The sequence below is a fragment of the Helianthus annuus genome, chromosome 13, assembly GCF_002127325.2.
Source record: "Helianthus annuus cultivar XRQ/B chromosome 13, HanXRQr2.0-SUNRISE, whole genome shotgun sequence".
NCBI lineage: Eukaryota > Viridiplantae > Streptophyta > Magnoliopsida > Asterales > Asteraceae > Helianthus > Helianthus annuus.
Window position 1 is genome coordinate 91,858,998 of NC_035445.2, and position 23,746 is coordinate 91,882,743.

The 23,746-nt window shown below is 33.7% G+C and overlaps 2 protein-coding genes across 3 annotated transcripts; both read right to left on the bottom strand.

Annotated features, from left to right (window-relative positions):
- Window positions 1-4,275: 4,275 nt before the first annotated feature.
- Window positions 4,276-8,712, bottom strand: LOC110898638. 2 transcript variants are annotated; one of them, XM_022145453.2, is made up of 6 exons: window positions 8,258-8,712; window positions 6,837-6,995; window positions 6,602-6,694; window positions 5,725-5,841; window positions 5,547-5,633; window positions 4,276-4,825 (listed from the first exon to the last, which is right to left on the bottom strand). In XM_022145453.2, the coding sequence occupies exons 1-6, from the start codon at window positions 8,615-8,617 to the stop codon at window positions 4,388-4,390; spliced, it is 1,254 nt and encodes a 417-aa protein (XP_022001145.1). In that variant the 5' UTR covers window positions 8,618-8,712; the 3' UTR covers window positions 4,276-4,387. The 2 variants fall into 2 exon arrangements, with proteins under 2 accessions (XP_022001145.1, XP_022001144.1); XM_022145452.2 differs by having other exon boundaries at window positions 6,602-6,751; window positions 8,258-8,711.
- A 5,722-nt stretch (window positions 8,713-14,434) lies between these two features.
- On the bottom strand, window positions 14,435-19,309 carry LOC110898637 (transcription factor bHLH130). The gene is made up of 8 exons (XM_035982278.1): window positions 18,606-19,309; window positions 17,081-17,391; window positions 16,312-16,481; window positions 15,851-15,902; window positions 15,747-15,755; window positions 15,242-15,307; window positions 15,093-15,161; window positions 14,435-14,685 (listed from the first exon to the last, which is right to left on the bottom strand). Exons 1-8 carry the CDS (start codon window positions 19,153-19,155, stop codon window positions 14,632-14,634), a joined length of 1,281 nt encoding a protein of 426 aa, XP_035838171.1. The 5' UTR covers window positions 19,156-19,309; the 3' UTR covers window positions 14,435-14,631.
- Window positions 19,310-23,746: the final 4,437 nt, after the last annotated feature.

Sequence of the window (23,746 nt, forward strand, 5' to 3'; positions counted from 1 at the left end):
GACCGGAGGGTCAACGGACCCTCTTGACCCCCCTCTGGTTCCGCCCCTGTGCGTTAAGTAGATTAACGCACGACGATAAAGTCAGGTATAATATAATATAATATAAAATAATATAATTCAAGTAGTTAAATATTTTTACTTTATTATTTTTATTTTTTAACCTCACCCCAAAAAACAACATTTATTTTGAAATTTCAAATTAAGACTAAGCAACCAGTGAACAAGTCATACAAATATATTATCCAAATTGGTATTCGAATGGAGTGACTTTGAAATCTGACTACTAAACCATTGATTGAATTTGAAGACAGTGTTCTCGAAACATCAATACAATCAAATGCTGATTTATATTTAATTAAAAAAGAAACTTCGTTTAAGTTTCCAAAGAATTATACAGTATAGCCAGTGAAGTTTGTTTGTTTGTTTTTTTTAATAAAAAATACAAATTATTATTCCATATATAAGTTTACAAGTTTTTTGTGCATCATTAGTTGTAACTTGTGCTTTGTGAGTTTCTAAAAAAAAACTTGATTTTTTTACTTTTAACCTCAAGGTTATTACCTTTTTCAATTTTAACCCTACATAATTTGTTTTTTAGTTTTAACCCAAAACTTTTCATTATTTGCAATTTAGCTTCGCAACTTTTTTCACTTATGCTTTTCATTTTTCGCAAAATTTTGTTTCACGTATAGTTCTAAATTTTTCGAGTTAATACGACACAACGTGCATGTGTGGTTCAACATTTTTACCTCTATTTTTTCATGTTTGACAGGTTCGTCGCAACACGCATATCCTAGGTCGAGTCAGTGTTGGTGGTCGATGACGGTTGTGTGACATTAGTACTATTTGACACCGTTTTATGTCCTGCCGCAACGCGGGGTGTGCTTTGGGGGTTTTCAAAGAAAAAATGGTTATGCATATTGTTGTCATAACGTTGGCTTTGGGGGTTTTCCAAAAAAAATATTTTTTTTTTACTTTTCACCCAAAATATTTCATAAATTACTTTTAAACCAAAACTATTTGTTTTTTACTTTTAACCCAAAACTTTTTATCTTTTGCAATCTATCCTTATAACTTTTTTACTTTCAACTTTGGTCATTTATAGTTTTCATTTTTCGCTTTATGTTTGGTTCTAAATTTTGTGACTTAACACATCGCAGCTGTGTCTTTGGTTTAACATTTTTACGTTTCATTCTAAATTTTGCGAGTTAACACGACGCAACGTGCGTGTGTGGGTGAACGTTTTTACATCGTCTATTTTTCCACGTTTGACAGGTTTAACATAACATGCGGGTCCTAGATCCACTTAGTTATAACTAAAGAATCCCCGCCGCATTGCGGCGGGTCGCAATCCTAGTTTAATTAAAAAAGAAAAAAGAAACTTCCTTTAAGTTTCCTAAGACTTTAATCTAGCTAGTGAAGTTTTTAAAAAAATGCTGATTTTGAAATAAAATAATTTTATAATACTTTTGAAGTTTCACGAATTTTACATAACCATTTGAACTTTTATCTAGCATTTGTTACAACATGAACATTTTTAGATTATAAATATGCTCACGTATCTTACTAGACTGCACTTTTCAATAAAATGTATGTATTTCATAGGCAAATTACATTATCTGTATGGTACACATCTCTAAACTCAGTATCATATTTTATTCATCTATATATAAAGTTTTCAGTGATCTAAATTTGCCGTTAAAAAATATATTAAATCTCGTATGAGTGAAAAGTGCATACACGATAGAGCTTCACGTACAACTTAACTTTTTGGCATAACACGATCCAGTTTAAGAATGCCACACAACTCATTAATCGCGTATCGTTTGACTATAGACATTTTTATCTCTAACATGATGATAAAGGTATAATCACTATTATTATATAAACTTTAAAACAAAAGGTCGGTGGACCAAAATACACAACAATCCTTTAAGTTTTCAACTTGATCAAACAAGTCCCTACCTCTAAAGTTTAGAACTTGATAAAAGTAGCCCTTAAACTTTTGAAATTAACATTGATACCCTGTACACTTTCTAAAAACTTTATAAAATGTCATTTTCACCCCTTGAGTTCTAACTTTTCAAATTTACCACCGTATTTTCATCCTTTAGCTTAAATGAAGAAAAACTATTTTCACATGGTTATTTTTATGTACGTGTCCGTGTAAATTTATGTTTCGCCTTAATTTTTTTTTCTGAAACAAGTAGAGTCAAATATAATGCATTATAATGCTTATTTTTATGTACGTTTCAGTTGGCTTACGTTTTGATATTTTAATCTAAGGGTTCGTATAAATTCACGTTTCGACATAATTTTTTTTGGAAACGAGTTTGGTCAAATATAATACGTTTTCATGCTTACTTTTGCGTACGTTTTCGGTTGGTCTACGTCTTGACGTAAACTGTGTTCGGAAACGAGTCTGTTCAAATATAATACATTTTCATTCGGCGGTATAAATTCGAGTTATTATACATTTTGACGCCGCTAAGTCTTGATGCAAAGGTAAGGGTGATGTAGTGGTTAGGTGGAAGGCTCACTAAACGGACCAACTCGGGTTTGATTTCGTTTCTTTTGTATCCGCAATGCTTTAGATCGGATACGTTGAAACACACGTTCTTATAATGCATCACATAACGTGCCACAAGCTATAAACAACTAAGGCATCGTCGCCGCAACGCGCGACCTTTGACATAATGGGTCTACATATTCACATACCCAAGTGCCTATTCACACACCCTCATATACGCCTCGTATAGGTCTATACGTTGCGTATAACCTTTTTCAATTTCCAAGAGAATCTCTGATTATGTCATATTTTGTTTTATATGACCCGTATATGCCTCGTATAGGCCTATACGGGGCGTATAGACAAAAAAGACCATTTTACCCCTGAGTTAGGGTTAGACTGGGGGGCAAAACAGGGCTATAATGGTCTTATGGACCACACTAGACGCCCAGTCTAGGCCTATACGGGGAGTATAGAAAAAAAAAAAACCATTTCCCCCCTGAGTTAGGGCTAGACTAGGGGCAAAACAGGGCTATAATGGTCTTTTAGACCACACTAGACGCCCAATCTAGCCCTGTATGCGGCCTACATTTTTTTTTGTTTTCTCTTTTTAATATCGATAACACTAATATTAATTATAATAAACTCATATTAATATCAATAACACTAACATTAATTATAAAAAAAACTCATAGTAATTATAATAACACTAATATTAATTATACGATGTCTATACGAGACTTATGCTACACTATACGATACAATACGATTAATATTGTATAAAATGTTTGTAAAAAAAAACTAATATTTTTATAAAAAGTTTGCTAAAACGATTAATATTGTATAAAATGTTTGTAAAAAAAACCCTTATATACGCCCCATATTGGCCTATACGTGGCATATATGGGGCATGAGTCATATACTAGACCTATACGCCACGTATAGGCCTGTACGCGACTTATACTACACTATACGATACACTACGATTAATATTTTATAAATGTTTGTAAAAAAACTTATATATTTTTGTAAAAATTTGCTAAAACAATTAATATTGTATAAAATGTTTGTAAAAAAAAACCTTATATATGGCCCATATTGGCCTATACGTGGCATATATGGGGCATGAGTCATATATCAGACCCATACGAGGGGTCCTATACGCCACGTATAGGCTTGTACGCGACTTATACTACACTATACGATACAATACAATTAATATTGTATAAAATGTTTGTAAAAAACTAATATTGTATAAAATGTTTGTAAAAAAACTAATATTTTTATAAAAGTTTGCTAAAACGATTATTATTGTATAAAATGTTTGTAAAAAAAACCCTTATATACGCCCCATATTGGCCTATATGTGGCATATATGGGGCATGAGTCATATATGAGACTTATACGAGGGGTCCTATACGCCACGTATAGGCCTGTACGCGGCGTATAGGAGCAGCCAAACCAGAACTGACATGAGTCAGGCATTGAGTTCGATGTAACCCTATACGCCCTGTAAAGACCTATATGAGGCATATACAAGGCAGAGGGTGTGAAAATAGGCAGATAAGATGTGTAGATAGCTTTAGCCTTCATAATTGAAATATCTAAATTTTATCCTAATATTAATCATGTACACCTGTCTTTTTGGTGGACAAACCAATTAATTACCTTCACCATCATTAAAAACAATAGCATTCAATTCATTCAAATATCTGTCCTCTTAAAGTAGTTGGCAAACATTCATCATATCAGGTCACCTTCTCTTATAAAAACAAAACCATAGTAAGTTTGACCAAAAAAAAATCCTTGTAAATATTTCTCAGCATGTTCACAACAACTTAACCTTTTTTATAACAAATAAAAAAATATAAAAACTGTTCAAGCCCATCTTTTATATTCTCTGGGCACTCTAGATTTGGTTGACTTTGAACTTATACCATTTCTACTCTTATATCCTCCAGAAACAGACTTTGACTCCTTTGACTTTGACATGTTGACCGAATCCACTTGTTGATTTAGTGATTTTTCTTTCAGAATGGTTCCAGGTCTTAACGGTTTTTCGCTTGATTTGACCATATGCTTAGAGGTACCGGAATATGTCGGTTTTTTAAGAATAGTGGTACTATGATCTTCCTTGAACATGGGATTTATCATAGGAACTCGATGTTTCATATTAGCAGAGGAATCTGAATCATCAGACGGGCTCGTCGTGCTGTCCATGTCATATACTAGATTGTCTGACATGGCGGGAAGCTTATTCGAACTGGAAGTTGACTTTGAGGAAGATGGTCTTCTCATCCTTGTTAGGTGCATTACCTAAAATATACCACAGGATTGTATATAGTTAATTAGTTACAGAATATATTTGTAGCAAGGTGAAAGTACATTATGTTTTTCTAGGCCTGTAGACGAACCGAACGAACAGGAACAGACATTTAACTTTAATCGAACACGAACATATAATGGAACACGTTTTTTGTTTATGTTCGTTTATTAAGAAAAAAAGTATGTTCGTGCTTGTTTATGTTCTAAAACCTAAACGAACAGTTCACGAACGTAAACGAACATAAATAAACAAACTTGGATTATCAAACAATAAACAACACAAATGAACATAGTTGAACAAACATAAATGAATACAAATAAACATAATTGACTAAACATAAACGAACAGAAAGTAACTTTTTTATATAAATTAGTGATTAATTACGATAAATTTCATTGCAAAAACTCATTTTTATTACTAGAAAACCAAGTTACCAATCAGTTATATTTATATAAGTAGTTAGAAAGTTCCCTTTGTGTTTAATATTCATATAAAAAATAACTACTTATGTATTTAAATTGAAACGAACATAAATGAACAAACATAAACAGACGTTCACGAACATAAATGCGCGAACAAAACGTGTGTTCATGTTCGTTCGTTTATTAACGAACTTCCCGCCGAACAAGTTCACGAACTAAAACGAACATTCAGTTCGTTTACAGGCCTATGTTTTTCTACATAAGCTAAACATAATAAGAGTACACAAACCTTTTGTTCAAGGACCATCATGTCTTTCCGAAGCTTTGTGATCAACATGTTTTTCCTACGTATAACGTCTTCCAGTTCTGCAATTCTCTATTTTATCAAGAAAAAAATTTGTCAACAAACTGAATATATAGAAATATTTAAAAAAATTATACCATATGATAAATGGGATTGACTGTACCTTTGAACTATGCGATTCTGCTGAGTTAAGAACATCGGATAATTCTTTGATTGCAGCATCCTTTTCTTCACATTCCTTCTGTAGTTTGCCAATCTCATGTTCAACCGGAACATTCCACTGTAAAGATACACAGTATTAGACTAGTTATGTATGTAACCGTAATCATCACAGCCTAAAAACAAACAACTGAAACTGAATAAACAGAAATTTACGAGAATCCAAATTGTTCTATTATAAAATATTGAGTGAATTTCAAGGATTGTCCTTTATCTTTATACCCATTTTCAGGCGCTGTCCTTTATGTTCATAATTGACGAGTTTTGTCCTTTATGTTTTCATATCATACACGTTTTGTCCTTTAGGCCTAACCCAGTTAGTTTTTTCAGTTAAATTTGGTCATATGCTTTGTACATGAGAGCATTTTTGTCAATTCAAAGGTAAGTTCAACGGCAGATTTACAGTTCAAAGCTTCTGCAACCTTTGAATTGACAAAAATGCCCTCATGTGCAAAGCACATGACCAAATTTAACTGAAAAAACTAACTGGGTTAGGCCTAAAGGACAAAACGTGCATGATATGAAAACATAAAGGACAAAACTCGTCAATTTTGAACATAAAGGACAGCGCCTGAAAATAGGTATAAAGATAAACGACAATCCTTGAAATTTACTCTAAAATATTAAATAGCTGTTGTAGTCATTTACGCCTTTTAATCATATTTAACGCATGAAACAATGTTTACAGAATTACAGGTCAACCCGAATCATTTTGACCCATACAAAACATAATTAGTTTGTCGAAACAAAACAGAATTCTTTTGGCTTCAATAACTTTAACTTAGTACTTAACAAGATATATTATATCAGTTTATCCATACCTGAACATCTGTCGACGAGCTGACGCTTGGAGCCCAATCTGACAAATCAGACATGCGCCGTTCTTCTTGTTCAACATCACTAGCCGTTTTCAACTGGATCATATGTTCATCATCATTATCAGCAACAACAGAATTTTTAGTAATATCCACCTGAATAAACAGATAACTAACAACTAAATTCACCAACAACTTTGTTAATAAACAGAAACAAGTTCAGTCTTACTTAATTTCTTACTTCTTTACATTCTAATGGTAGTTGGTGATGATCACAACGGGTGCAGCCGCAGCCAATATACTCAAAATCATATGACGCGATATCCGGTTTATCCTTGAAATAATTCACCTGCTCACATAATTTGTCAAGCTTTTCCTGCATACCTAACAGCACCTCATCCTGCAAATAATTTGTCACAAAAGATTAAACTTCAGGCTCTTTTTTTAACGTTTACCATAGTTGTTAATGGCGAATAGCGATAAGGTACCTATATGCTACATAGCGAATAACGACTATTTTATAAATAGCGGACGGCTATTTTATAAATAGCGATACACTAGAAAAAAAAATTATATCTATATTATATCAAAATACCCTGGTATATATAGAGGCCGGTTATTGTACAATATGGCTTAACGTATGAAGCGTACGAGATTCAGTATCAACATGGGAAAATTGGTTTATAACATGCGATTTTGGTATTTTTTAACATCATGCGAATTTTGTTTTTTTTTTACTAACATACGAAGTTTGGCTTTTTTATAAACATGCGATTTTCATTTTGTTTTGAACATGCGATTTTCATTTTTTCTTAAAATGCAATTTTCATTTTTTCTTAAAATGCAATTTTCATTTTTTTAACATAACGTGCAAATTTGATATTGCGTACGCTTCGTACGTTAAGCCATATTGTACGATACACTTTTTCGGTATATATATATATGCTATTTTACATGTATATTTAACAAAAACCTAAAATCCAGCCATTTATATTAAATACACAAAGAAATAATTAATTTGTCGCTATTATCGCTATCTATGGCTACAACCCTATTAGCGAGCCTAGACCTATACGCTACGTAGCGTGCTATAGTGATCGCTACGCTCACTGTTGACAACTATGCCGTTTACTCTATACAATTAAATTCATGAAGGATGAAATTCACGATATAACAATTCCAAATACACAGTGTTGTGAAAAACGGGATTAATCGTCGATTAATTGGTAATCAGTAGTTCGCCGATTAAATTTCACCCTGTCGGACCTAAAATCGGTAATTGGTCAAAGGCAGTCAAAATTCAGTCAAAATCGGTCAAAATGTTTGAGGTATATGAAAAAATTATACTTATTAATCCAATCCGATTAATAAGTTTGAAAAATTATATTCAAAATTTTGAAAATATATGTATGATATATATACAAGTTTGAAAGACTACATATAAAATTCAAAAATTCCATTCGGATTAATCGCTAGTAGGTACCCACCGCTCGACTAGCACCTAATGATTTTTACAACCATACAAACACATTTAATTAAACCTGAGTAAATGCTTTTTTAATCAACACAGGATCACTTAACAAACCCTAATTACAGAAAAGTAACTGCTACAATCACATAATTAAAAAATTAATTAAACACATATATAACCGATTAACTAACCCGAATCTTAACCGACTTTTTCAACTGAAAAATCAACTTATTCTTCTTTGAATTCACAGCTGCAACTGCAATAACCGCCACAATCAAAACCCTATGCATAGGACTAAACAGCTCCCAAGCCACGGCTTGTTCGGGGCTCAAGCCGCCGCCGATGGCTTTAGCCGAGCTGGCTTCTTCAGCTCCAACAATCCGACCCTTTAGATCCACCCATGCGAGCTGTCTGACGGGTCGTACGGGTCGGGTCGGGGGAATAAAGTGGCTGGAGAGGCGGCGGGGCGATGGGTGGGGGAATGGGGAGACGGTGACCCACGGCGGCGGTGTAAACGGCGGAGGAACGGTGGGAATTTCATCGTCGGCCATTTGTACGGCGGAGTTAGGGCTTGAAATTGGGGTTTTAAATCGGGTTTTTTTAGTGTTTGGGTTTTGAAAAATGGGTCAAGGAGGGAATGAGGTGGGTATTTGATGGGTTTAAAATAATAAGATTTGGGGTTGTATTATTGCTAGCCGTTGGGATTCTCAAGGTTTAAATTTTGAAGAATGTTTTTTTATTATTGTTATTATTATTTTTTTTTGTCGTTGTCTATGTCTATTACAAGCTTCATTTAAAAAGAAAATAAAATTACATAACCCAAATAATAAAAAGAGTTAACTTTCGTTTTGCTTTATGTGGTTTAGTTATTTTAACGTTTTTTTGCTCTAATAGTTTAAAAATTGCCATTTTTCTTCCTGATCTTTCGAGTTTGTCGCCAGTTTGCTCCCTGGCTCTAACTCAGTTAAAACGTTCAATTAAAAGTAGGGGTATTTCGGTAGTTTACTCCCTGACTCTAACTCAATTAAAATGTTTAGTTAAAAGTCGTGGTCGACAGGTGGTGGATGGTAGTGGCCGTAGAAAGAGTGGTTGGAAAGATGAGGGATCAGAAAAGAATTATATACATGTAAATAAACAAATTATAGATTTATTAGGTGAAAAGACTTACATACCCTTGTTTTTATCTATAAAATTACCAAAATATATTTCTAGTTAATGGATTTTTTGATAGAGTTAGAGGCGGAGAACAAAATGACGATAAGTTAGAAAAATCAGGAAGGAAAATGGTTATTTTTAAATTATTGGAGCAAAACCATTAAAATAACCAAATCACATAAAGCAAAATGAAAGTAAACTCTTTACTATTTATAAGAAAGTTCATCAATTATATTATAGAATGGAGGGTAAATGTGATTTTCTCTTCTCAAAACTAACTTAATATATTAAAAGCTTAAAATATTTCATGTTCTTAGCTAGAACTAATGTATTTACAATTCACATATTTCTATGTTCTTAGCTAGAACTAATGTATTCACAATTCACAACGTGATCGGAATTTGATTCATCCGTCGTTGTTAGTGGAAGAGACTAAAGAATAGCTTATATAGTTTTTTATTTTGTCTTTTCACTGAATTACTACAAACAGTGAGTTAGTGGGACAGACTTAATTGTGAGCAATTGACAAACACATGGATTGGAATGTTCGTTCTTTTCAAATAAGGGTTGAACGTGTGATTGAGTGTAAATCTTAGGGACTGAAATGGTACTTTACTCTAACTTTAAATATTGAAAAATAAAATATACTAAAATGGGTCAAACATTACAGATTCAGATTATTGGATTGATCCAAACCAGACCAGGCCCAATTTTTTTTCGTGTAAATTGCAAATCAATTTATCTTTTACCCCATTTAGTTTAATGACGTGTTTTCCTTAACCCAATTCGTGTTCAGTTAAAACCTATTAGAGTATTTGAGGACTTAAGTTTATTTTGTTCTTTATAAGTAACAGATGTGTTGTTTATATGAACAAAATATTAATCTATGATTACATAGATTCAATAAGTAATCTTAACACGAAGTTAATTAGTTAATCAACTCAACGTAAACACAATCATTTTTATTCCTCTTTACCAGATCTTGAAGCACCCACAACGTGTGAATTTGTGGGTGTCCGACACACATGGCATGGAGCGGACAAGGCAGGAACAAACATGAACGATGTGGGCTTGGTCTGCTTGCCAAGTTTGTTGGCTTGGTCGGATTCCCGGACTTCACTCGAACGACGTGAGTGGGACCCCAAACGGCTAGTTTGTATTAAAAAAACAATATCTTTGGGCTAGTAAACAAACAAAATTATAAACTTTTACACTATAAATTAATCTATTTACATACTCCAAACTCACTCTAACTCATCTCTAATATATTGCACAACTACTTTTTAGATTCACAATTAGTACTAGTGACGAAGAAACCGAGCATTCTGCACCGATACTTCCTTTTATGCCTCTTAATTATACGGATACCACTTTCATGCAAATATTTGAGAAGCGGTACGAGAAATTGAGTTTCGATGACGTTGACAAAATGTATTTGGCGCTAACATCGCAGAGAAACTCATCATAAACTTCGACATAATTTAGTTGAGCACTTGTGGTCGACTAAAGAATATCTTATTTAGTTTTTTATTTTTATTTATGTGTAGTTTTAATTTAAGCTATGATTATGTTTTATCTTTTTATGTATTCTTTATTAATTTTTTGTATTTTTTAAATTTTTTACTTTTTAATATAAAACAATATTTTTTATAAAAATATTTTGATTTATATTATAACTAGGTTATAACCCCGTGTATTACACGGGTCGAATAAATGAATTTTATATACTAAATAATAAAACAGTATATCTTTAAAAACCTCCTTTATTATACAGGTTGAATAAATATAATTTTATATATTAAATAATAAAAAAAGTTATATCTATAGGAACCTTATTGTACGGGTTGAATAAATAAAATTTTATATACCAAATAAAAAAGTTATATCTTTAAAACCACGTGTATTACATGGGTTGAATAAATGTAATATTGTTTACCAAATAATAAAATAATACATCTTTGAAAAACCACATTTATTACACAAGTTGAATAAATGTAATTTTATATATCAAACAATAAAAAGTTACATCTTTAAAAATATGTGTATTACACGGGTTAAATAAATGTAATTTTGTATACTAAATAATAAAAAAAAATATATCCTTTAAAAAACCATGTGCATTGTACGAATTGAATAAATCTAATTTTTTATATCAAATAATAAAAATTTATATCTTAAAAAACCTCATGTATTACACGAGTCGAATAAATGTAATTTTGTATAGTAAATAATAAAAAAGGTATATCTTTAAAAAATCACGTGTATTACACGGGTTTAATAAATCTAATTTTATATACGAATAATAAAAAAGTCATATGTTTCAATATACTAATAGATAATACTCGATACGCGATGGATATGGTGATTGTGAAGATGGTTCTTGGAAAGAAGATATGTTATTCAAGAAGCAAATCAACATTTATTTGAGTGATATATTTAGATTGATATAAATAGATTATTCTATTGTAGTAAAATTCGTTAACGAAGTCTCAATAAATTTAACCTTTTATTTAAAACTTGTAAATGTAGAAATGATAAATAATATTAGTTAATTTTATTTTAAGTTTCGTAAAATCTATTTGATACCAAACTAAACAAAAAGTTCAAATATATAGTTAATATCAAGAGTACATTACGATTTTAGCCCCCGTGGTTATATCACTTTTACCCTTTTAGCCCAAAAATGACCTTTTAACATCTGAGCCCCTAATGTCTTTTTTTCTAACCCTTTTGGCCCCTAACACTAACCTCATCCATTTACTTTTAAGGGCTAAAAAGGTTAGAAAAAAGACGTTGGGGTTCAAAAGAGTTATAAAAAAAGACGTTGAGTGCTCAGATGTTAAAAAATTCCTTTTTGGACTAAAAAGGGAAAAATGATATAACCACATGGGCCAAAATGGTAATTTACTCTAATATCAAATTAGATAACTAAGTTTGAATTTGAAGTAAATAGATAAATATAAAAGTAATAATTAAACTAAATAATATTTAGTAGGAGATTATCTATAATTAATTAGAAGAGATTAAATTAAAATAATAAGTATCCATAACACATGGCCTAATATGATAACAAGTGTCCTCAAAATGGTTTCTTTTATTATATAGTATAGATAATCGTAAAAATAAGTGATGAATGATGATATGGAGTGTGAGGTGGAGATTTGTGAAAGTAAATCAATATAGAAAAAAGTTGAGGTTCTTAAGGAAAATTTGAAAATCTGATGTGATGCTAAGATAGCATATGTGAAGATTTACCGTTGTGGGTGCTCTTAAAATGTGTCATCGAATGTTCAAACCATTAAATAACATTTTAAGGTTGAAACAAATTTATTGGGTTTCTATCTACATTGGTGTATAGGCATTATAGCATAGTGAAAATTAATATAACCGGGTGGTTCCGCTGGTGACACGATAATAATTCAGTGATTCAAATTTGCCTAAAAAAATAAAAATAAACAAAATCCACCCAATTCATATTTTAACTATATGCGTTTTTTGTGTTGTCCGCTTTTTCCCATTAGAATTGCATATTCTTAACAAGTATAATTAACTTTATCTTTAAGAAAAAGTTGATTATGTCGCACCAAAGTTTAAAACAAAAAAGAAATAAGACAAGTGCCACGTTAACACCAACTTAATAACATAATCCCTTGTTTATAGTGGAAAAATCAAACCTAATTAGATATGAATCAATAAACTAATAAAGATACATGTGTCTTAACTACCACAATTAAGACGTGTGTGGCTAAGATAGCACCACCTTTTAAGAATATCATCTCAACTCTCAAAGTGGTCCAAATATTCTACAACAAAGTTTTTAATATTATGTTATACAATAATACGTCTACAATACGTGTGACATACAAAATGAGGCAAAGAGTAAAACTCACCTTTTTTTTTAAATATGTTCACTTTTCATTTTCAAGACTACACGTGAGCAAAGTTTTCATGATCGGGTTGTTCATCAAACGAGTTGTTACTCGTTTTACTGGTCCATCGATCGCACTAATTGGTGCAGTTTAGAAAACTAAAAATAACAAATGTACACTGTAAATCCCATAAATAGCAAAGCTATTGGTGGGGTCTAGAGAAACTGGGATGTAGATAAACCTTACCTACTATTTATATGGATAGAGAGACTGCTTCCAAAAAGACACCCGACTCAAAACCAAACTACATGCAAACAATCTGAACTAAACTTATAGCAATATAAATCTACCAGTCACAAAATACAGAGTAACATAGTAGAATATACATAGATATAACATCCTAAAGCAAGAGATACACACACACACAAAAGCAGGAAATATTAACCCCTAACCAAAAAAGCTTAGACATTTCAGCACCCTCTTCTAAAAATCCTTAACCTTGAGTCTTTGATTATACATCTCCATGAACTCTTATCCTGGACCAGGTCCTCAGAAGATAAGATGCAACTCTATCAAATATTGACTAATCCGCTCATCCCAAGTTAATTTAGGTCTTCCACTACTCCTCCTACCCTCAACACAAAGGGCATCCACTACTCTAACTGGTGTCATCGTCGGCCTCCTCTTCACATGTCCAAACCATCTCAATCTCCACCTCCTTAATCTTACTCGATATACTAAATGACGTCATATATAATTTAAAACCTACATGCACAAATAACTAAATATAAATTTTGTTTTATCTCTTGGTGTGACTTTGTTGTGGTAACAAAATATGAAGTCTGAAGTAAGGGAGTTTACAGTCCGGTTTTAATGTTCATTAAGCCAAATTGTAAGTAACAATTTTTTTATTATTGTTGATCAAAATTCAAAAGCAAACTCTTAGAAATTTGAAACCAAATTAATTTAAACTAAATAAATAGTAATGATGTGGCTTAGGTTTACTTTCACATTTTTTTCCAACTAGCTAGATTAAGGATTATGAATTATAATTATGTTTTGTTAGTGAATGTGAAAACATTCTTTAAATGCTTTGTAAAAAAAGTGTTTGCGACTAACTTTAAACCGAACCGTAAACACCCCCAACATGAAGTAGTAAATAAATGAGTAAATGAGATGTTTGAAAAAAATAAATAGAACTCCGGTCCAACCACCGATCCGGTTTTCCAGTTCAACTATCCGACGCCTTAACCGGCTGGCTCAAATGAAGGCGGTTCTGGTCCATTACTAAGTACATTGTGTTTAACATTAACAAAAACACCCACAAATCATCAACAAATTAGATTGGTTAATTGCATCACATTATCAAGATAATATAATACAATTATGGTAATTAAAGCATATAGTTACAACAACAATGGAGTTTTCTTATTCCCAGATTTATACACACCAATACAGGTGCATAGTATTATTTCTAATTACCCGATAACAACGACTCTCATTTACAGAAGCAAGACATTACCTATATGCTTAAACTTGTGTTACACCTTCTGTTTATGTGCGCATGTACATTTCGCATGATGGTCCGAAAGCGCCTGAAAAAACATACAAACATAATCAATAAATTTATAAACTAATGACTTAGGGGCTGTTTGGCAACATCTGAATGGTTAAGTGCTGAACCAGTAGGAGGTCTGAACCATTAAGTGCTAAACCAGTAAGAGGTTTGAACCATTAAGAGCCTGTATAACGCTTAACCGTTCAGAGGCAAATGTCTGACCAATTCAGATTAGAGGTCATAACCATTCAGACTCTGTATAAATCTTAACCATTCAGAGACAAATGTCTGAACCATTCAGACGTCTGCTCGTGAAACAAACAGTCTGAACCATTAAGTGCTGAACCAGTAAGATGTCTGAACCATTAAGAGCCTCGTTAAGAGGTAAACAAACAGCCCCTTAGTTAGTTAGTTAGTTATGCTTGTTTTTTGTTCATGTCATACCTCAGCTTCTTTCTGAAGTTCTTTTATATAGTCAACAGCCAAATCCAGCATATCCGCTGTGTTTGTTTGCTGCGAAAATTGAATTTGAAGACCTTAATTACGGGCTTAATAACGTTTATTTAAGTTTTCTTTTTAAACATTAATCTTACCTTGTCCATATTTGGGACAAGATCTTGTAGCTTCCTCATTCTTTCGCTTATTCGGGTTCGTCTTACCTGAAAATATCGAGAAAAGTATTCATGTTACATGGGTCATGTATAGGATGTATGGATTATGGGCATCCGGGTTAGGGTTGAGTTTTCGATACGATTAATTGAACTCTGTCGAGTTCGGTTACGTAATACCAACCAACCAACCAACCAACCAACATACTCGACATTAAAAATTATTATTGTAATGAAACTAGTGATATCCCTGTGTCTTGCAACGGGAATTCAGTCGGTATTTGTATGTTCATTACGGTACCGTCACTTAGTATAGCTACAGAAAGAGAGAATCGTCGTGATATGCCCATGATATTGACATGTGTTTTACATAGATTATAAAAACCATAATAACAAATATTATTAACGGTTCCGATGGTACCGATATCAATACTAATGTTGTTCGGTCAGAACGGTATCAACTTGGTTCGTTATGATACCAGTACAGTACCATAGTTAACTACAACAATAATTGTAAAAATTAAAGTTAAAAGAATAATATATTGATAGGAATCCGATTCTGATTAATAGGAATATAGATTGGAATTGAAATACAAATCGAAGATAAACAATCACCGAAGTGATCCCAGGGCTACGCCCTCTCTCACTGCACAATCGCAGGAGCCCTAATCGATCTAACAAACTCAATCCTTTCCCTAACATGCCTTATTTCTCTATTACTTATACTACCCTCCATATTACACTATAGCCCCTTAAGAATACCTATACATCACTTCCACCTCATAGCTCATTCCTATCATATATGTACTCTTCAAAAGGTTTCATAAATGTATTATAATATAATATAATATAATATAATATAATATAATATAATATAATATTTAATATCATATTAATGCAATAAAAATTATAAAACTCAAGAAATGACGGAGAAAAAATTGTTTACGGTTCAACCCAACCCATTTTCATCCATACTAAAAATCACTCATTTTGGCACAAACCCTTTTGACCGTCATCCAACCGACCCGACCCGACAAATATGCAAGAACATTTACCCTCTCGGCGAGATGCTTCTTGGGTGGGTCGCGCAACCCCTTTTTGCTCGGCTCTTTAAAGGCACAGAATCTGGAAACTGCAACAATTTATCCAATTCAGCGGTACTTGCAGGCAAACTCAAGTGATGAACAAGCGTAGTCGGAGCACGAATTCTCCCCACGTCATTACGCTAAGCAACAGAATTAACAATCAAATTAGAAAACGACAAAAAATTAAATAAACTCATCAAGCATACAAACTATCATATCATCCTAGGGCTGCAAACGAACACGAACAAGGCCATGTTCGTGTTTTCTTAAGGAAATAAATGTGCTCACGAACTGTTCATGAACATGTACCGAACAAATTTCTTTGTTTGTGTTCGTTTATTAAGAAAATGAACGTGTTCAACGAACACAAACAAATGTTTATGAACACAAACAATAGTTCATGATTAAAAAACAAACATAAACGAGTATATGATACAATACGCTAATATTTATTAAATATTTTATTAGTGGAAATTTGAAGTATTGAAATAAATATAAAACTAAAAAACCCTTAATGAACTATCGAACATAAACGAGAATACGTTACCGAACATTCACGGACATAAACGAACGAAAGTGACCTATATTCATGTTCGTTCATTTAACTAAACGAACGAAATTTCTTGTTCGTTTTCATTCATTTATTCAACGAACGAACACAAACAAACTTCCCACCGAATGGTTCACAAACTGTTCGCTGAACGTTTGGTTCGTTTGCAGCCCTAATCATCCATCATACCTGATTATCCGACGAATTAAGACTTGATAAGCTATTCTGATCAACTTCTCCAAATTCTTTCAAGAAACTATCAGACAAAATATCCGACTCATCCCAAGAATTCGAACCAAAACCTCCATCATTACGCACGCTTTTCATTTCCATAACTTTGGACTCGTTTTCAGGGATTCGAGGCAGCATACCAGAAGATAACTGCGAACCTGACGAATACCCCATCTCGTTTTTCATCCTCTTAGCTGATGTCATCATTGAACTCGGAACATTACCCCTACTAGCTCGAAAATCATCCATCGATCTCATCAAAGGATAACCTATGAACAATCAATTTAAACCTTTAATAAAGTTCATCATTTAAACTGTTCATTCATCACAAACAAGTGGCAAATTGCCAAAAAATTAATTTACTCATATAACAATCCACTTGTAGTAATAAACATGAAAAATAAAAAAATAATATGATGATTCATAAACCATCTTCAAGATGATTGCTTTTGTTGTCATAAAGTACAACTGCAACATAGATAATAACAAACTTTTTTTTCCTTAGGGTGCACGGGGTGCCTTCGGCAACCCCATGCGGTGACCCAAACAACCGATCGGCAACACACCGCCAACCATGCGGTAGCCCAAATCGGTGAGGCAAGGGGGTGGCGGCTCACCGAAGGAGAGAGGGGAAAGGTGGTGGGGCCAGCCCACTTTCAACCAATCAATGCTTTCCTTTTTTTTTTTTTTTTTTTTAAAAAAAAAAACCCAATTCACCTAATAGGGGAGTGGCGCCATCAAATGGGGGTGTTAGGGGAGTTTAAGAGGGGAGTTGACGTGGCACACGGGGATTGGTTTGACGTAAGAGAGGGGACTCACCTATTAGGTGAGCACCCCCTTCACCCTTACAACATAGATAATAACAAATTTTTTTTTATTTCATAAACTTTACCAATTTTGGGGGTCTATCAAAGTACTGCTGGTACCAATCTATTACCCTAAATAGCTAAATAGTAATTTGTATCCAATTATTGCTTCAGATTCATACATTCAATCAATTATGCATCGGGTCGGTCAACCGGAGAGCTGTGAGTAATCACACATAGTAAATTATAAAAAAAAAAAAAAGATTTGTAAAATTATATACATATGTTAAATATCATAAGTTATAAGTTTACTGGAAACTATAACAAAATACGTGAATATCAATATAAATCAAACCGGAGAGCTGTGACTAATCAGACATAGTAAATTATAATTTTTTTTTTTTTGTAAAATTATATACACATGTTAAATATCATAAGTAAGTTTACTGAAAACTATAACAAAATACGTGAATATCAATATAAATCAAACCGGAGAGCTGCGAGTAATCAGACATTGTAAATTCTAAAAAAATTATTTTTTGTAAAATTATATACATATGTTAAATATCATAAGTTTACCGACAATTATAACAAAATACGTGAATATCAATATAAATCAAAACGATACATGTTCAAATAATATGAAACCGAAATGTAAAAAGAAATTAAGAAAGTACCATGGTCCACAAAACCGGCCGGTGAGCTATTCTGCCGGAGAAGACTACCGGGAAGATCCATAGAGTCCTCAATTGTAGAGCTACCGGTAGAATTCGAAACCGGCTGGTTATTATAATCCGATTGAGACTGAAACTGATTCTGATTCTGATTATGATTTTGATAAACCGTCGGTTCCTGCTTTACATTATCCACAAACTGCGGTTCAAAACCCCCAATCTGATTCATAATCTGCTGAGCCGTTGAACCACCACCAGCACTGGAACCGGAACCACCAGCAGCAGCGGAATCACCACCACCGGCACCGGAACCAGCGGCGGCAGCGGAGAAGGAGGACATGAATTTCATCAAACTCTTTTCAGTTTCAGTATTTGAAACCCTAGAGTTGAAAAACGGGTCGTTATCGTCGTCACCAAACAGGCCGTTGTTGATCAAATCGGAGAAGTAGGAACTCGGTGCGGATCGGTACCGGGTCAACCCGGTTGGTTGCGGCGGCTGGTGGTGGTTGTTGTGGTGGTAGTGGTGGTGTTTACGGTGGAGATCTGAGTCCATTACAATTACAAAAAAAACCCTAACCAAACCAGAATTTGTGAAAGAAATATTGAGAGTAAATTGATATAAAAAGGTTGTTAAATTGAGGTTAAATGATCATAGTGAAGTACACTCAAAGTCTCGCTGTCTGAAAAGTATTAAAAATTGTGCAAGAAAAAAAAATTGCTAAAAATAGCATCAGATGATGGTGAGTTAAAAAAAGAATAATAATAATAATAATAATAATAATAATAATAATAATAATAATAATAATAATAATAATAATAATAATAATAATAATAATAATAATAATAATAATAATAATAATAATAATAGTAAGAGGAAGGAATAAAATCAAGAAAAGGGTTTTGATTTTTGATAATAATAATAATAAGAGGAAGGAATAAAATCAAGAAAAAGGGTTTTGATTTTTGAGATTGTGGTACTGATGATGAGAAAGAAGAATGGTGGTTTGGTTTTACACTTTATGGGAATAGCCAGGTGACATTTCTCTATTGTGTTTGGGGTCAATCATCAATGGCTGCTAACACAAGTTATAAAAAAAAAAAAATCAAACTTTTTTGGATTAAATATATTTATTATTTCACTTTAGAAAAAAAAAATTCAAGGTGGTGGTGTCAAGGGAACACCTTAGGGAGGTGAGGTGGCATGTGACTCCGGCGAAGAATGCCGAGTGTCCATTGTTCGGTTAATACCTTGGACATTACAGACCATATGCTAGCTAAGCGGGGTCATAGATATATGATGAGAGTGTTAGTGTGGTGAAATGGTTAAATAGTTTAAGACGCCACTAAGGAGTTATCGGATGCAGAGGTGTAGGTTAGAAGGGGTCGGGGGACGCCCAACCCCCCGAACTTTTCGCTCAGAAATTTTTGGATATATATATGTAGCTTCGTATATAAATTTTTGGATATATACGTTTTCGACCTCCCGGTTCTATAGAAATTTTTAGGTATATACGTTTTTGACCTCCCGTCGAAAATCTCAAACTTCGCCACTGATCGGATGATCTCCATATTCATTTCCCTAAGTTTAATTCTTGAGATCATGGATGTTTTTATTGGGAGGTAAAATATAATAATAGAATAAGGACTAAAGGCTCAATCTTTTTAAGGGTGTAAGGGGTGCTCACCTAATAGGTGAGTCCCCCATCTTACACATAGCCAATCAGATCAAGCCACGTCAACTCCCCTAATACCTTGTTTTGATGGCGGCACTCACCTATTAGGTGAGTTGTTTTTTTTTTTTTTTTATTCTAAAATAATGCATGTTTTATAAATTAAAAAAAGATTAGTAAAAATAAAAATTAAATAAAAGACATTTCATTAAATTAAAAAAAAACATTCGAACTAGAAAAAAAAATACATTCAACCTAGAAAAATATAAAAACAAACTACTCCTCGTCCGAATCAACTTCAAGGTGAGGCAAATCTAAACTTCCGAGATGCTCAACGAGATCGTGTTTTAGCCTCCAATGCGTGTCTTCGTCAATGAGCTCCGTATACGCTGTATCATCGAAGACGGGTTCGACTGGAGGATCTTGAATATGAACCGGTGCTATCGCCCTTCCGTCGTCTTTTATAATCATGTTGTGTAAAATAAGGCACGTATACACGATGGACCTTATTTTTTTCACCGTTTTCGAACGCATTGGACGATTTAGTATTCCCCACTTCGACTTTAACACACCAAACGCCCGTTCTACATCTTTTCTTGCGGCCTCGTGTTGCCTCTTGAATTTTTTTTCGTTCGGGTCGTGTGGATATGGAAAAGACTTCACAAACACGGACCAGGTAGGGTAGATCCCATCAGTAAGATAATACCCGCGTTTGTATAAATGGTTGTTCACTTGAAATGGACAATTTGGCGCCGTTCCATTTCGTTGAGCAAGAAATAACGGAGATTGTTGCAGCACGTTGATATCGTTTTGTGAACCCGCTGGCCCACAAAAAGCATGCCAAATCCACAAATCTTGAGACGCTACCGCTTCTAACATAACCGTCGGGTATTGATGATCGCCTCTCATGTATTGTCCACGCAATTCTGTGGGGCACATTCTCCAGACGAAGTGTGTACAATCCAGACTCCCTAACATACCAGGTAGGTGATGCCTATCCTCATGAGCCTGATACAATAGCGCGATGTCGTGGCTCGTTGGTCTACGTAGGAATTCACCGCCATACCTTTTAAAAATAAAAATTAAATAAAAGACATTTCATTAAATTAAAAAAATAAACATTCGAACTAGAAAAAAAAATACATTCACCGTCATACCTTTTACATACCGTCTCGCAGAAATATTCAAGGCACTCACGAGAGGTCCTTTCAGACATATTTAAATACTCGTCCCCCTCGTCTGGTGGGTTACCGGTTGCAAGTTGTTTAATTGCCGAAGTAACCTTTTGCAACGGTGTAAAGCTTTTCTTCATTCTCCCGTCTAAGCCTTCTTGAAACCACTCGTCATACGCTTCCACGTCACTAACAATTTTTAGGAACAAAGACTTGGACATACGAAACCTGTGACGAAAAGTATCTTCACTAAATTTTGGATTTTCATCAAAATAATCGGCCATGAGTGTCTCGTGGCCCCCCACACGATCTCGACGGACATATTTTTTTTTACTAGACGATGCCGTGTCTAGTAGCTCCGCTTGTTGGATGAGATTTTGGAAGAAAACTAAGCTACTATCGCTTGACGACGCATCTCCATCGTCGGGAAAGTCGGGTAGGGTAGAAAGAAACGGGAACTTGGAATCCATTTTGTGTTTGAAAGATATAAATTTGAGAATTTTGGTGTTGGTTTGTTGTGAATGTGGTAAAAAATGGATTAAGATTGGTTAGTATATATATTGTTTTAAAAAAATTGATTTTTTTTTTATTAAAAACGACCGTTGGCAACGGTCAAATCTCGATCAGCGTGCATTTTCAAGCGGTAACCCCACACCCAACTTCATCCCCGATTCGGGACCCCGCGGGGATGGCGGCGGTGTTCCCGATCGGGGAAATGCTTCACCGAACGCCTCCCCGATTGCGCCCCGTTCACCCTAAGATTCGGGCGTTATTGTAACATTTAATAAATGTCTCAGTTAAGCCATTCGATAGCTAGTTAATAGGAGTTAACCACTCTGATTGGTGGTCCAGTGGCAACACAAACTTTTAAAACACATTTGTGTAAGATCTTAGATTCAAGTCACTCGAAAAAAAAATCTTCGCCATTCACAAAAAAGTTGATAGGAGTTAAGCCTTCGCTTAAACATATACCTTTCTCTATACGAAATTTTCTCCTTATATGATTGCAAAAAAAACTTTGAAATGCTATTATTGGCCAACATATTAACCCAAACTATTTCACCTATATTACTTTATAATGTAAACATATGTTTGATAAATTAATTGTTTTAATATATTTTTATACCAAACATCCTTTATATTTTAAACAATGAGTTAAATGTCATTTTAGTCCCTGTGGTTTGGGTCATTTTGTCAGTTTAGTCCAAAGGTTTCATTTTTAACCTGTAGGTCCAAAAAGGTTTCACAGTTGCCATTTTAGTCCACTTGGTTAACTTCATCCATTTTTTCTGTTAACGAGAAGACCAATTTGGTTATTTTGTATGTAATTCTGTTAACTAAAAGGGCAATCCAGCCATATAAAATGACCGAATTGGCCTTCTCGTTAACAGAAAAAACGGGTGAAGTTAACCCAGTGGACTAAAATGGCAACAGTGAAACATTTTTGGACTCATAGGTTAAAAATGAAACCTTTGAACTAAACTGATAAAATGGCCCAAACTACAGAGACTAAAATGGCATTTAACTCTTAAACAAGAATGAAATTAACTCATCATGTCGGCATTCAAATATAGTTGGCCAATCTTCTATACCTATGCTAGAAGTCATAAGAAATAGTAAATGAAAACCAAAGACTTTTCTTGCATAGGTTACACATATTTGACTTATTTTCAAGGTGACGAGGATAGAAAATCCTCATCTTATGAAAGTATGAAACCATGGATGAGGTGGAGATATAACAACCATATATCTCCCACATTGAATATGTCCCTTCAATTTTCAAAATTTTCTAGAATACAGACAGACCCTTTGTATAGGGGACCGGTTCAATAACTGGTCCAGTTGAGTATTCTGGAACTTGTGAGTTATTTATGGGTCTGATGACCGGAATGGATTTTCAAAACCCTTTTATTCTTCTAAAGAAAACTTAGGGGGTGTTCTGAACTGATTTATTAACTTATTTGAGCCAATAAGTTATTGGAGCCAATAAGTTATTTGGAAAAACCCAAAATTACTTATCAACTTATTAGCTATTTAAAAAAAAAATAACAAAAAATGTTGGTGCAGTTGTCTGTCGACTACATCTTAGTTCGAGTCTTAGGTTAGGGCTGATTACAGAATGATCGGAAATCAAGAAACACATAAGTATAGTTAGGTCCGCTTTTATGTCAAAGGTGGAGGTCCGCTTTTGTGTCATTGGTTAGGTCCGCTTATACGGACATAGGAGGCCAGCTTTTATGTCAGGTCAGCTTTTATGTCAGGTCTGCTTTTATGTCAGGTCCGCTTATACGGACATGTCCAT

Excerpts from the sequence above, each read along its gene's own strand:
- LOC110898638 (XM_022145452.2), bottom strand. The coding sequence starts at position 8,617 with ATGGCCGACGATGAAATTCCCACCGTTCCTCCGCCGTTTACACCGCCG. Across the intron at positions 6,996-8,257 it reads AAAAGTCGGTTAAGATTCGG|GATGAGGTGCTGTTAGGTAT; the intron begins GTTAGTTAATCG and ends AATTATTTGCAG. Across the intron at positions 6,752-6,836 it reads TACCATTAGAATGTAAAGAA|GTGGATATTACTAAAAATTC; the intron begins GTAAGAAATTAA and ends CTGTTTATTCAG.
- LOC110898637 (XM_035982278.1), bottom strand. The coding sequence starts at position 19,155 with ATGGACTCAGATCTCCACCGTAAACACCACCACTACCACCACAACAAC. Across the intron at positions 17,392-18,605 it reads GGCCGGTTTTGTGGACCATG|GTTATCCTTTGATGAGATCG; the intron begins GTACTTTCTTAA and ends GATTGTTCATAG. Across the intron at positions 14,686-15,092 it reads AACTTCAGAAAGAAGCTGAG|GCGCTTTCGGACCATCATGC; the intron begins GTATGACATGAA and ends ATGTTTTTTCAG.